At 44.5% G+C, this 16095-nt stretch overlaps 1 protein-coding gene across 1 annotated transcript in view; it reads right to left on the bottom strand.

The window, feature by feature from the left end:
* The window catches only part of avl9 (AVL9 homolog (S. cerevisiase)), a 167109-nt gene that overhangs the window by 37104 nt on the left and 113910 nt on the right, over positions 1 to 16095 (bottom strand). Inside the window, exons 12-13 of the mRNA XM_080194003.1 lie at positions 4212 to 4431; positions 1134 to 1251 (exon numbers count right to left, since the gene is read on the bottom strand). Coding sequence (XP_080050129.1) covers positions 1134 to 1251; positions 4212 to 4431 — 338 coding nt within the window. The remainder of the gene's footprint in view (positions 1 to 1133; positions 1252 to 4211; positions 4432 to 16095) is intronic.

Below are 16095 nucleotides of genomic sequence, written 5' to 3' on the forward strand. Positions count from 1 at the left end.
AGCCAGTTTGAAGGGCAACGAGGGATGGGCAATAAACGCTGGTCAGGCACCCATGTCCCACAAATGAACGAAAAATAACTATGTTCGACATTTGACTTCTTGCAACTTCCAAAAACCAAAGAAATAGTACAACAGCAAGGACAAATGCGCAGCAGGGAAACAAAAGCAAAGCAAAGCATAGTCTTCCATCAAGGACAAGGAGTTTTGACTTGGAATAATTCCAACGAGGGGAGAAACTGATCCCTGCCTACTCCTTGCACAGACTGGACCTATCTGATACCATCAAGATCAGGGATGTCATCTGCTGGAGGAGACACATGGACCTGCAGTTCTCAGGAAGAATTTATCTGCTGGAATCATAAGCTGATGAGAATCCAGGTTCAACTGTACAAAGTCCTGGCCCAAATCTTCCTACAACTCTGATACCAACAGACATGGTGAGGAAAGCAACACCTCTAGGATGCAACACATAGGGCTTTGGAGTAAGCCATTTGCACTTCGAGCCTGCACCGCCATTCAATATAATTGTTGATCTGATTATGATCTCCGCTCAATCTTTATTAAAGTTTAGTCGCTTGTCTATCAAAAATCTATCTAGCTCTACCTTGAATAAATTTGAAGATGCCGCCTCCACTACTTTCTGGGAAGACAATTCCAAAGAAACGTCCCTCAAATATTTTCCCCTCATCTCAGTCTTAAATGATGAACCTTTTATTCTTAAATTATATCCCTAGTTTTATTCTCTCCCATGTGAGAAATCATTTTTCAGGTATTGATCCTATGAAGTTCCTTCAAAATCTTATCATGTAAGATCACCTTTCAATCTTCTAAAACTCCGATGGATATAGGCTCAACCTATTCAACCTCTCTTCATAGAATAAGCGCTTTTTCCCAATGACAAGTCAAATAAACTTTCTCTGGACTGCTAACCCAGTTATCTTTTTTCAAATGAGATCAAAATTTAAAAACTGTACTCTGTGATGCAAATACAAGTTTTTAAATATTACAGATATGCATACTGTATTTTGGGATTTATAATCTGTTAAAAAAAGTCAAAATCAAGAGTCATCTCCATTCCCATAATATCCAGCAGTAATTGAATCGAAAAAATAATGAAATAAATATCATCCTACCCAGGATTGACTTCAGTGACAGCAGGGTGTTTGTTGCTATTCCACACTCTGAAGTTGTGAGTATTCTTCCATGCAGAGATAAACAAAATGCCATAGTCTGCTAACATTTTGTCATTATCTGAAGCAGAGTAAAAAACATACTGATGTTGCCGATTGGAACAGTACATGATAAGACAATGTTCCATTCAATTAGTATTTGCACAAATGTTCAAAATTACTTAAATGGCAATCCAAATTTTGAAATAATGCAGCTTCTGGACATCCAAACCCCGACTTAAATGATGTCCAAAATCTACTTCAGAAAGCTCACATCAGGGGTGACTTGAAATTTACTTTCCAAAAGTCATCCTAATACGATATACAGCACCATCATATCACACTGCCCCAGGGCACATTCAACGTAAGCCACATACTAAGGATAAAAATAAAAATGCCTCAAGAACACTCTTACACATTATTTAGAAAAGCTTTCCTCCTCTAAAGGGCAGTGAAGCAGATGGATTTTACAACAATCTGGTACTTCTGTACTCAACGGTTCCATAATTTTGACTGAGTTTAACTCATTGAATTTAAATTCTCCAATTGCATGATGGAATTTAAGCCCTCACCCTCCATATCATTAATCCAGCTCTCTGGATTACAAATTCTGTTACACAGCATTAGTTTCTTTGCCCAAAGTAGCCAAAGTTTAATGTTGTTCAATATTCAGTAAGCATTTATTCTATGGGTCCACAATGCCTTTTACTTCAACATGAATGTAGAAGAGGACAGATTTATGCTATAGATCCTTGCCCATTAGTAATTGGATTCAGACCCAAGGGTAAAACCTACAATAATGAAGTAAAGGCTGCTTGTACTGTACAAGGCTTTTGCAATCAAGAGGGGTAGCTGAGTATCACTTCATCAGCTTGGGTACAGCAAGTATCTAATTTAGTTTGTATTGTACCATCATATAAAGTTTACTCTTACCTTTTCCACTGAGAAAGTGCATGCAAAAAGCTGGCATGCACTGGTTCTGCACATGCGCAGACAGTGCATGCAGTATCCAGCATGCACTGAGTGAGCAGAATGTGCACAGTTGACTGGAAATGTGTTCCCTTTCAACCGGCTAATTGGTATTGACGTTTTGGGCATCTCTGGCTCACCATAAATAACAATGGTTGTCCTAACTAGAAATTGCAGTCATTATGTAATTACGTTAGGGAATTAACAACTTTATCCCAAAATATATTGTAAGCAAAACAACTGAACTGCAACATAGCCATGATCTAATTTAAAGGATGCAGTCACTTCACAAGCATGTTACTGAATTACTTGCATGTATAAGAGTCCAATGAAGTTTTTTCATAGATCATAGAAATTTGAGCATAGAATTTTACAGCACTGGAGACCATTCAGTACTTGAGTAACTCTCTATTGGACCAACCAAAAAAAAAACAATGCCAACTCCCAATGCTCTCCCCACAGCTCTGTTTCTTCCTCAGCTTCAAATATTTGTACAATTTTCCCCCAAAGTAACCAATGGTAACTTCCACTTCATGGGGAAGCCTTCCATGCTCCTACATTCCAAGGGAAATTTATCCAGATTTCTCTTTCTCAACCTTAGTGAATAGTTACAGCACTGACTCTCCAAACAAAAGTAATAGCTCTGTCCCATTCACTTAATCAAAGGCCACCCCGATTTACAAAAAAGACCAGTGTTCAATCTCCAAATAGTCTTTTCTCCACCAGTGGAGCTAGTCTCAGGTCATATGGTATCCCTGTTGTCATCCAGGCGAGTCAGTAGTCCAATTCAATTTTCAAAATGCTACTGGCATTTCAAAATGACCACTTTTCTAATGGTCATTTAATATTTGAATCCTTGGGAGTCATGTTCACCCTTGAATGTCCTTCCATTATATGTATTTGTTCTTTCCCTCTTCCCCAGATGTATTACATCACATTTCTCAAAATTAAATGGCCTTGCCACCCATATGCTGATTTCACCAATATTACGTATTTTACAATTCTCCTCATCATTTGTCTAAATCCCTATTTTTACATCATCATATAAAAAAGTTTGCCTCCATGATTGGATTTTCAGGTATTTCAAGTAAAATGTTGCAGTTCTGAATTAAGATTCACACATCAATTAAACAACAGCACTAAACAGTAATGCATTTTGGAAGGACTAATATGAATAGGAAATATATAGTGAATGGTGAACCCTTAAGAGTACTGATAGGCAAAGGGATCTGGATGTACAAGTACACACGTCACTGAAAGTGGCAACACAGGTGGAAAAGGTAGTCAAGAAGACATACGGCATGCTTGCCTTCAATTGGCCGGGGCACTGAGTTTAAAAATTGGCAAGTCATGTTGCAGCTTTGTAGAAGCTTAGTTAGGCCGCACTTGGAATCTAGTGTTCAATTCTGGTCACCACACTACCAGAAGGATGTGGAGGCTTTGGAGAGGGTACAGAAAAGGATATTGCCTGGTATGGAGGGCATTAGCTATGAGAGGAGGTTGGAGAAACTTAGTTTGTTCTCACTGGAACGACAGAGGTTGAGGGGCGACCTGACTGAAGTCTACAAGATTATGAGAGGCATGGACAAAGTGGATAGTCAGAAGCTTTTTCCCAGGATGGAAGAGTCAATTAGTAGGGGGCACAGGTTTAAGATGAGAGGGGCAAGGTTTGAAGGAGATGTACGAGAAAGATGCTTTACACAAAGGATGGTGGAAGCCTGGAACTCATTGCCAGGGTAGGTAATGGAAGCGAATATGCTAGTGACTTTTAAGGGGCATCTTGACAAATATATGAATAGGATGGGAGTAGAGGGGTACGGTTCACGGAAAGGTAGGTGGTTTTAGTTAAGTCGGGCAACATGGTCAGTACAAACGTGGAGGGCTGAAGGGTTTGTTCTTTGCTCTTAAATCTAATTGCAAATAGGACAAGTTACTTGGTCTTTAAGGGCTTAGGCTAATTTTGACATCCATGAATTAAGCCGAGTCAAATATACTTTGGAAATGCACATTTTTATTTTACTATTTTGCTGTGTTCATAAACTGATTTTGCTGTATAAAAACATTATATCTCACCTGGCTGCAAAGTAGTGGCAAGAAGGGAATGGATATACAGTGCAAACTGGGCTCTGATCCATTCATCTCCTCCTTCCCAACCTGTCCCATCGAGAAAGATATCATCCCTATTTTCAGTTACATGCTTCACCAAAAAATCTGCAAAACGTAGGTCTGCGGTGGTAAGGTTCAACAGTTTGCGTAGCTCCGGGTCATGTATCTGTATTGCAGCTTCCTCAATCTGTAAAGACATATGATTTAAAAGAGCTGCCATATTTTTGATTCACCTCCCTTTGTGGAAATCTACAAATTATGCTTTTAACAAACGATTGAAAAGAAGTCATTTGCCTTCATGCTTGATGCAAACATGATGAGTGAAGGGACGTTGCTCTTTTCTGAAAACTGATTTCTCCTTGACAAAATTGTAAACGTAGATATTCACCAGACTTCTTTAAATATATAAATGGCTACTCTGACGCTCTATTGGAAAATTCAAAAGATGGAATTTTTTCTGATGACCCAACAAAATAAAATCCCACAACTAATAGTACTGTTTTAACCAACTGACCACCTCAGTAGTTCTTACAGGACTTTGCTATATGCAAACTGCTGCTGCATTTGTCTACATTAAACAGTTACTACATTTAGGAACAGGAATAGGCCATTCTGCCCACTGTGTCTGCGCCACCTCTCAATGTCGTTTACACATACTATCCCCATAAACCTTTACATTGTTATGAGAAAGCTATCAATCCCTACCTTAAACATACTCAATGACTGAGCTTTCACAGCCCTTTGGGGTATAGAATTCCAAAGATTCACAACCGTAAAGAAATTTCTCCTCATTTCGTTCTAAGTGGCATTACCCATTTTGAAATTGTGCCCCTGGTTCTTGACTTCCCAACATTAGGAAACATCTTACCTGCATCTACTCTGTCTATTCCTTATTTTGTAGGTTGCAATGAGATCACCTCTCATGCTCCGAAACTCTGGAGAACACAGTTCTAGTTTGCCCAAACTCTACATAAAACAATCCTGCCACCCCTGGAACAAGTCTGGTGAATCTTGATTGCACTCCCTCTATGGCAATAATATCCTTTCTGATGTGAAGGGACCAAAACTGCACACAGAACCAAAGATACTCAACAGTGCAGAAGGCGGCTATTTGGGCCATTGCATCTGCACTGACCCTTCGAAAGAGCATCTTATCCAGGCCCAGCCCATCCCCAGTCCTTATCCTTGTAATACTGCCATTTACTATGGCTAATCACCCAACCCACACATCTTTAGACACTAAGGTACAGCGTAACCAAGCTTTCATGCACTATTCCTGTACTCAAATCCTCTTGCGATAAAGGCTAACATTCCATTAGCCTTCCTAATAGCTTGTTGCATCTGCACATTGGTCTCGTGACTCATGAACAAGGACACCCAGGTCTCTCTGTACATTTTTATTTTCTAATTTCTTACCATTTAGGAAATACTATGCACATCTGTTCCTTCTACCAAAGTAGATTATTTCACATTTTCCACAGCATATTCCATCTGCCATGTTCTTGCTCACATAAGAACATAAGAAATAGGAGCAGGAGTAGGCCATCTAGCCCTTCGAGCCTGCCCCGCCATTCAATAAGATCATGGCTGATCTGTCGTGGCTCAGTTCCACTTTCCCGCCCTCTCCCCATAACCCTTAATCCCCTCTCTTATCAAAAACCCATCAACCCGCGTCTTAAAAATATTTAGCGAGGCAGCCTCCACCACTTCAACAGGCAGAGAATTCCAGAGATTCACCACCCTTTGAGTGAAGAAGTTCCTCCTCAACTCCGTTCTAAACCGCCCCCCCTTTATCTTGAGGCTGTGCCCCCTAGTCCTACTATCCTTTCTGAGCGGGAAGAGTCTCTCCACCTCTATCCTATCCATCCCATTCATCATCTTATACGTCTCAATGAGATCTCCCCTCATTCTTCCAAACTCTAACGAGTTCAAGCCTAGTTTATTCAGCCTCTCCTCATAGCTCAACCCCCTCAACTCCGGCATCAGCCTAGTAAACCTCCTCTGCACTCCCTCCAAGGCCAAAATATCCTTGCGTAAGTACGGCGCCCAAAACAGTACTCCAGCTGTGGCCTCACCAATGCCCTATACAGCTGCAGCAAAACCTCCCTACTTTTATATTCAATCCCCCTCGCTGTGAAGGCCAGCATCCCATTCGCCTTCCTGACCACCTGCTGCACCTGCAAGCTGGGTTTTTGCGACTCAAGCGCAAGGACCCCAAGGTCCCTCTGCACCGTCGCCTGCTGCAGTTTTTCACCACGTAAGTAATAATCCTTCCTACCATTATTCCTACCAAAGTGGACCACCTCGCACTTGCCAACATTAAATTCCATTTGCCAGTTCCTGGCCCATTCGCTCAGCCTGTCTAGATCCTTCTGTAGACTCTCCACACCCTCCACACAATTTGCCGTTCCACCAATCTTGGTGTCATCAGCAAATTTCGATACCATACACTTGGTTCCCTCCTCCAGATCATCTATATAAATGGTAAATAGCTGAGGCCCCAGCACCGACCCCTGGGGCACTCCACTAGTCACCATCCGCCAATCCGAATAGCACCCGTTGACCCCCACTCTCTGCCTCCTATTTGACAACCAATCCTCTATCCACGCTAACACCCTACCCCCAACTCCATGTCCCCAACCTTCTGCAATAACCCCTTGAGGTACCTTGTCAAACGCCTTCTGAGAATCAAGAAAGACCACATCCACCGGCTCTCCTCTATCCACCGCCCTAGACACATCCTCATAGAACTCCAGTAAATTGGTCAGACACGACTTCCCTTTAACGAAACCGTGCTGCGTCTGCTCTATCAAGCAATTCCCCTCAAGATGCCTCGCTATTTCCTCCTTGATGACGGATTCTAACATTTTACCTACAACAGACGTTAAACTAACCGGCCTATAATTCCCTGCCTTTTGCCTGGCACCCTTCTTAAACAACGGCGTAACATTAGCCGTTTTCCAATCTTACGGCACTTCCCCGGAATCCAGCGATGTCTGGAAAATAACCACCAAGGCATCCACTACCACCTCCGCCATTTCTTTCAGAACCCTCGGACGCATTCCATCCGGTCCTGGCGACTGGTCCACAATCATTCCCTCCAGTCTGTCGAGCACCGCCTCTCTAGTAACAGTAATGTCATCAAGACCCTCCAGTCCTACCACTTTTCCATCTCTTACTCGCCATGCCTGTCCAAAGTAGCCACTTTACATCATCTTCACAGTACACATTACTGCCGAGCTTCATATCAGCTGCAAATTTTATATTATATTTTGGTCCCCACATCTAAATCATTGATATCTATTGTGAACAACTGGGGCCCAAATACTGATCCTTGTGGTAATTCACTGCCTGCCAGTGAGAGAATGACCCAACTCTTTTTTCTGCCTGTTATCTAGTCCTTAATCCATGCCTTATATCACTTTCTGTCCCACATGCTTTTATTTTGGTAACCAATCTCTTGTGGTAGACTTTATTAAAAGCCTTCTAAAAATCCAAATATACCGGGTGGAATTTTGATATTTTGTGTCCAGCTTGCTTGAAAATGGGAGAGAGTTCCTGATCCAATTTTTCGAGCAAGTTTTCACACCCAATCAAATGCACTCATTCTTTGAGAAAGTGAGCTAGACCATTGCTAGCTGCTAGAGGCAGAGGGCGGTGCATAATTCGCCAGATAACCAGCAGCTTAGATTGGAGCCGCAAATTGCACACGCGTAGGAAAAGCAGAAAAAAGCAGCTCTCTGGGCAGAACACCCCCCTCCTCCTCTATACGGACATCAGAGACCCCTCAACATTACTGACCACCACCGCCGCCAGCTCCCCTTGCATAAGGCCCCCTCATCAACCCCCCCAGCTCTGATGACTGACTGGCATAACCCTCTCTCTCTCCTCCCTGCCCCAATCATCACAGATTCATCACAGGCACAAATTCTCCGCCGCCCCCCCGCTCCCTCCCCTCACTTTCTTCCGCAATCAGCACACCAAGTGGTGACTTGGCTTCCCCCTCCCATGCTAACAAGCCAAATTGCATTAAATTCACTGGAATGCTTCAATGAGCACGTGACTCGTGACAATGAGCAACTGCCTGCTGTTCCTTGTTCGGGACAACTAATCTGCCCGAACAAGGGACAGCTCCAATAAAAACTCCTATGGGTGGACAAACAGGCAGGCAGTGCAGGAAAAAATGGCGTCCAGGAAGAAAGCTCCCCATTTTTTGAATGCAGAACAGGCCACGTTGCTGGAAGCAGTGGAGGCAAGACGGGACACCCTCTTCCCCCCACCCCAGAGGAAGGGATGGAAACAGCCTGGCAGGCAGTGGTAGCATGCGTTAGTGTTAGGGCACTGACCTGGAGAACTGGAAAGCAGTGTCACAAGAAATTGAATGATCTCATCTGGGCAGCAAGGGTGAGTATGGGTAGCATTTTCCCCGTAAATGACTGCCAGATTCCCCATCTTCTGCATGCTTGCAACCCGTCTCCAAGGCACCTCCCTTCTCCCCCCCATCCCCGCAAGAGTATCACAACTCTTGCTTTCTGACAACCACTCTGAAGCCCTGCAGAAGTCGTGCCATCAGATTTTTCAGGGCTCCTTCTGTCTCCACAGCAGAAGAATGCCCATAATTGCCAGGAGAGGGCAAAGACAGGGGGGTGGTGTGCCTGAAATCTGGGTCCTCACCCTCTTTGAGCAGCAAGCACTGAAGCTTGCAGCAGAGGCGGAGATGAGGATCATTAGCAACAGCATGGTCGGGCTGGATCAGAGGTTTACAGCATGGAAACAGGTCATTTGGCCCAACTTGTCCATGCCGCCCTTTTTTTAAAAACCCCTAAGCCTATCCCAATTGCTTGCATTTGGCCCATATCCCTCTATACCCATCATACCCCTGTAACTATCTAAATGCTTTTTAAAAAATGAAATTGTACCCATCTCTACTACTACCTTGGCAGCTTGTTCCAGACACTCATCATTCTGTGTGAAAAATTGCCACTCTGGACACTTTTGTATCTCTCCCTTTTCACCTTAAACCTACGCCCTCTAGTTTTAGACTCCCCTACCTTGGGAAAAGATATTGACTTGTCTATGCCCCTCATTATTTTATAGACCTCTATAAGATCACTCTTCAGCCTCCTACGCGCTAGAGAAAAAAGTCCCAGTCTATTCAGCCTCTCCTCATAACTCAATGCATCAAGTCTTGGTAGCATCCTAGTAAATCTTTTCTGCGCTCTTTCTGGTTTAATAATATCCTTTCTATAATAGGGTGACCAGAATTGCACACAGTATTCCAAGTATGGCCTTACCAATGTCTTGTACAACTTTGACAAGACGTCTCAATTCTTGTATTCAATGTTCTGACTGATAAAACCAAGCACACCGAATGCCTTCTTCGCCATTCTGTCCACCTATGACTCTACTTTCAAGGAGCTATGGACATGTACTCCTAGATCTCTGTTGTATCTCTCCCCAGTGCCGTACCGTTAACTAAGTCCTGCCCTGTTTCAATCTACCAAAATGCATCACCTCGCATTTGTCTAAATTAAACTCCATCTATCAACTGTCAGCCCACTGGCCCAATTGATCAAAATCCTGTTGCCATTGGAGATAACTTTCTTCACTGTCCACTATGCTACCAATCTTGGTGTCATCTGCAAACCATGCCCCCGATATTCTCATTCAAATCATTAATATAAATGACAAAAAGAGTGGGCCCAGCAGATCCATGAGGCACACCGCTGGTCACAGACCTCCAGTTTGAAAAACAACTCTCTACAACTACCCTTTGGCTTCTGTCAAGAAGCCAATTTTGTATCCATTTAGATACCACACCCTGGATCCCGTGAGATTTAACTTTATGCAACAACCTACCATGCAGTACCTTGTCAAGGTCCTTGCTAAAGTGCATGTAGACAACATCAACTGCACTTCCCTCATCTACCTTCTAGGTTACTCCTTCAAAAAATTCAGTCAAATTTGACAGACATGATTTTTCACTCACAAATCCCTAATCAGTCCTTGCATCTCTAAATTTCCGCAGATCCTGTCTCGCAAAACACCTTCCAACAATTTACCCACCACAGATATGAAGCTCACTGGCCTGTCGTTCCCAGGCTTTTCCATGCAGCTCTTTTTAAACAGAGGCACAACATTTGTCATTTTCCAATCTTCAAGCGCCTCACCCATGACTATGATTCAAATATCTCAGCTAGGGAACCCACAGTTTCCTCCCTAGCCTCCCACAACGTCCTGGGATAGACTGCATCAGGTCCCAGGGATTTATGTACCTTGATGTGCTTCAAGACTTCCAGCACCACCTTCCCTGTAATATGTGCACTCCTCAAGACATCACTATTTCCCCAAGTTCCCTAACATCCATGCTTTTCTCAACAGTAAATACTGATGAGAAATATTCATTTCGGATCTCATCCATCTCGTGGATTTGCACATAGATGACCTTGTTGATCCTTAAGAGCCCTACTCTCTCCCTTATTACTCTTCTGCCCTTCATGCATTTGTTGAAGCTCTTTGTATTCTCCTTTGCCTTATCTGCCAAAACAATTTCATGTCCCCTTTTTGCCCTCCTGATTTCTCTCCTAACTCTACTCCTACACCCCCTATACTCTGGGCACAGGTGAGTTCCGGGGATTGGAGAATAGCAAATGGGGTACCGTTATTTAAGAAGGGTAGTAGGGATAACCCGGGTAATTACAGGCCAGTGAGCTTGATGTCTGTGGTAGGGAAGTTGTTGGAGAGGATTCTTAGAGATAGGATGTATGTGCATTTAGAAGGGAACAATCTCATTAGTGACAAACAGTTTTGTAAGAGGGAAGTCATGCCTTACAAATTTGGTGAAGTATTTTGAGGTGACAGAAAACGGTTGACGAAGGAAAGGCCGTGGATGTCACCTATATGGATTTCAATAAGACGTTTGACAAAGTCCCTCATGGCAAGTTGGTTAAGAACATTAAGGCTCATGGGATACAAGGAGAGGTGGCTAGATGGGTAGAGAATTGGCTTGGCCACAGGAGATAGCAGTTGAAGGGTCTTTTGTCCGGCTGGAGGTCTGTGACCAGTGGTGTTCCGCAGGGCTCTGTACTGGGACCTCTGCTATTTGTGATATATGTAAATGATTTGGAAGAAGGTGTAAACGGTGTTATCAGCAAGTTTGCGGATGACACGAAGATGGCTGGACTTGCAGATAGCAATAAACACTGTTGGACAATACAGCAGGATATAGATAGGCTGGAAAATTGGGCAGAGAAATGGCAGATGGAACTTAATCCAGATAAATGCGAAGTGATGCATTTTGAAAGAACTAATGTAGGGGGGAGCTATACAATAAATGGCAAAGCCATCAAGAGTATAGGAACACAGAGGGACCTGGGTGTGCAAGTCCACAAATCCTTGAAGGTGGCAGCACAGGTGGAGGTGGTGGTGAAGGCGGCATATAGAACATAGAACATAGAACATTACAGCGCAGAACAGGCCCTTCGGCCCACGATGTTGCGCCGACCAGTTACAAAAACAATGACCCACTAGCCTATACCAATCCCTTTTCGTCCATAAACCTATCCAGAGATCTCTTAAACGCCCCCAAACTAGACGCATCTACAACTGCAGCAGGCAGGGCATTCCAATCCCTCACCACCCGCTGGGTAAAGAACCTACCCCTGACATCCGTCCTGTAGCTACCCCCCCTTAATTTAAAGTCATGCCCCCTCGTGCTAGCTTTCTCCATCCGAGGAAAAAGGCTATCACTATCCACCCTATCTAAACCTCTAATCATCTTATATGTTTCAATAAGATCCCCTCTTAGCCGCCTTCTTCCCAACGAAAACAACCCTAGATCCCTCAGTCTCTCCTCATAGGACCTCCCCACCATACCAGGCAACATCCTAGTAAACCTCCTCTGCACCCTCTCCAACGCCTCCACATCCTTCTTGTAATGCGGGGACCAGAACTGCACACAGTACTCCAAGTGCGGCCGCACTAGAGTAGTGTACAGTTGCAACATTACACTGCGACTCCTAAATTCAATCCCCCTACCAATAAACGCCAAGACACCGTACGCCTTCTTGACAACCTTATCTACTTGATTCCCAACTTTCAGGGATCTATGTACACACACACCTAGATCCCTCTGTTCATCCACACTATTCAAAGTCCTCCCGTTAGCCCTATACTCGACACATCTGTTGCTCCTACCAAAGTGAATTACCTCACACTTCTCCGCATTAAATTCCATCCGCCACCTCTCGGCCCAGCTCTGCAACCTATCTAAGTCTCCCTGCAGACTATGACACCCTTCCTCACTATCTACCACACCTCCAACTTTGGTGTCATCAGCAAATTTACTAATCCACCCAACTATACCCTCATCCAGATCATTAATAAAAATTACAAACAACAGTGGCCCCAAAACAGATCCCTGAGGCACACCACTCGTAACTGCACTCCATGATGAATATTTACCATCCACCACCACCCTCTGTCTCCTATCTGATAGCCAATTCCTGATCCAACTTCCTAGATTACCCACAATCCCATACATCTGCATTTTCTGCAGAAGCCTACCATGGTGAACCTTATCGAACGCCTTACTAAAATCCATGTATACCACGTCAACTGCCTTACCCCCATCCACCTCTTTGGTCACCTTCTCAAAAAACTCAATAAGGTTAGTAAGGCACGACCTACCCGCTACAAAACCATGCTGACTATTTCTAATCAATTCATTACACTCCAAATAACTATAAATCCTATCCCTAATAATTTTTTCTAAAACCTTGCCCACAACAGAAGTAAGACTCACCGGTCTATAATTCCCGGCAAAGTCTCTGTTCCCCTTCTTAAACAATGGGACAACATTCGCTATCCTCCAATCCTCCGGGACTACACCAGAGACCAATGACGACCTGAAGATCTGAGCCAGAGGCTCTGCAATCACCTCTCTAGCCTCCCAGAGAATCCTAGGGTAGATCCCATCCGGACCAGGGGACTTATCTATTTTCAGCCCCTCAAGAATTTCCAGCACATCCTCTTTATCAACCGTAATACTGTCTATTTTACACCCCTGCAACCCAATGTCCTCCTCAGCTATATTCATGTCCCCCTGCGTGAACACCGAAGAGAAATATTGGTTCAATACTTCTCCAATCTCCTCCGGTTCCACACACAACTTCCCCCTGCTGTCTGTAACTGGCCCTAATCTTGCCCTGACCAACCTTCTGTTCTTGACATACTTATAGAACGCCTTAGGATTCTCCTTAATCCTATCAGCCAAAGTCTTCTCATGTCCTCTTTTAGCCCTTCTCAACTCACTCTTCAACTCCCTCCTAGCCAATCTAAAGCTTTCTAGTGCACTATCTGAGCCCTCCAATCTCATCCGAACATAAGCCTCCTTTTTCTTTTTAACCATCGACTCAACTCTTTTAGTGCACCACGGTTCCCTAGATCTACCAAATCCACCATGCCTGACAGGGACATACCTATCAAGGACTCGCAGTAGCTGCTCCTTGAAAAAATTCCACATTTCAGATGTTCCCAGTCCCTGTAATCCCCTAATCCAATCCATGCTTCCTAATTCACTCCTGATAGCCTCATAATCGCCCTTACCCCAGCTAAAATTGCTGACCCGAGGTTCACGCCTATCTCTTCCCATCACTAAGGTGAACGTAACCGAATTGTGGTCACTATCACCAAAATGCACACCAACTTCCAAGTCTAGCACCTGGTCTGGCTCATTTCCCAGCACCAAATCCAATATAGCCTCACCTCTAGTTGGCCTGTCTACATACTGAGACAAAAAACCTTCCTGCACGCTTTGTACAAACACTGACCCCTCTAGCGAGCTAGAACTATAGCAACTCCAATCAATATTCGTAAAGTTAAAGTCCCCCATAACAATTACCCTATTACTTTCACTCCTAACCAGGATTGTCTCCGCAATCCTTTCCTCAACCTCTCTAGAACTTTTAGGAGGTCTATAAAAGACTCCCAACAGGGTGACCTCTCCTCTCCTATTTCTAATCTCCGCCCATACTACCTCAACTGACAAGTCCTCATCAAACTTTCTCTCCGACACTGTGATACAGTCCTTGACTAGCAATGCTACCCCACCCCCCCTTCTACCTTCTTCTCTACTCCGACTAAAGCATTTGTACCCCGGAACCTGCAACATCCATTCCTGACCCTGCTCTATCCAAGTCTCAGAAATGGCATGCTTGCCTTTACAGGACAGGGTATAGAGTATAAAAGCTGGAGTCTGATGTTGCAGCTGTATAGAACGCTGGTTAAGCCACATTTGGAGTACTGCGTCAGTACTGGTCGCCGCACTACCAGAAGGACGTGGAGGCTTTAGAGGGAGCGCAGAGATGGTTTACCAGGATGTTGCCTGGTATGGAGGGTCTTAGCTATGAGGAGAGATTGAGTAAACTGGGGTTGTTCTCCCTGAAAAGACAGAGAATGAGGGGAACCTAATAGAGGTGTACAAAATTATGAAGTGTATAGGTAGGGTGAACAGTGGGAAGCTTTCTCCCAGGTGACGATCATGAGGGGTCACGGGCTCAAGGTGAGGGGTGAGGTATAACTCGATGTCAGAGGGACTTTTTTTTTTTTACAGAGGGTGGTGGGGGGCCTGGAATGCACTGCCAAGTAGGGTGGTGGAGGCAGACACGCTGGCATTGTTTAAGACTTACCTGGATAGTCACATAAGCAGACTGGGAATGGAAGGATACAAACGAATGGTCTAGTTGGATCAATGAGCGGCATGGGCTTGGAGGGCCAAAGGGCCTGTTTCCTGTGCTGTACTGTCACTTGATCCCAGGTGCCTATGCGTGCAATGTGCCTCTTCCTTCTTCTTGGCCAGGGCCTAATATCCTGAGCCATCATCCAGGGTCTCTGACTTCTGCCAGCCTCACCCTTCACTCTAAGAGGAATGTGTTTACCCTGAACCCTGGTTAACACACTTTTGAAAGCATGCCACTTACCAGACATTCCTTTTCCTTCCCACAGACTCCTCCAATTAACTTTTGAAAGTTCCTGCCTGATACCATGTAAATTGGCCTTGCCTCAATTTAGAATTTTAACTTTTGAGTCAGGCCTATCAATCTCCATAACTATCTTGAAACCAACAGAATTATGGTCACTGGTCCCAAAGTGATCCCTCACTAACTGTTCTGTCACCTGCCCTTCCTTATTTCCCAAAGGTCAAGTTTTGCCCCCTCTCTAGTTAGGCCATTCACATACTGATTGAGAAATTCCTCCTGAATACACTCAACAAATTTCTCTCCATCCAACCCTCTAATACTGTGGCTGTCCCAGTCAATGTTGGGACCATAGGAGTAAGCACTTGCCGATCCTCCACTTGTTAGAGAAATCTCAAGTAAATTGCATGCAGCCCTGATTCTCTTCCCACTCTTGCACTTAACCTCGAGCCGTGTGTTGCAGGAAGAGGCCCCAATGCGCCCAGGCCATCTGGCATCGTGGCCCCCACTGCTGCTCCCACCCATCCTGCACCTAACAGCTTGGAAGACTCCCTGGAAAAGCTGATGAAGGGAACTCTGAGGCCAACACCAGTTATGCTTCAGCTTCCACCTCAGTTCACCATCCTACAGACACTCACCTCAGTGGGTCAAGTTAGTGATGAGGCTTCTGGGTCACTCTCTGGTGAGCACAACACATCTGATAATGTACATTGGGTGGAGGAGAGAACATTTGAGGTCTCTGACACGTAGGGGCCTGCTGGATGTGAGGACTCAGCTGGCCTCAGATCACTTCGCCCTCACCTCAGCTGCTGGAAATGAAGCAACAGAGCCAGGGAATGCAGGAGGGGCTGACGGCCACACTGGATCAACTGCGA

Source organism: Carcharhinus amblyrhynchos, chromosome 8 (assembly GCF_965287045.1).
Source record: "Carcharhinus amblyrhynchos chromosome 8, sCarAmb.v2.hapA, whole genome shotgun sequence".
Lineage (NCBI taxonomy): Eukaryota > Metazoa > Chordata > Chondrichthyes > Carcharhiniformes > Carcharhinidae > Carcharhinus > Carcharhinus amblyrhynchos.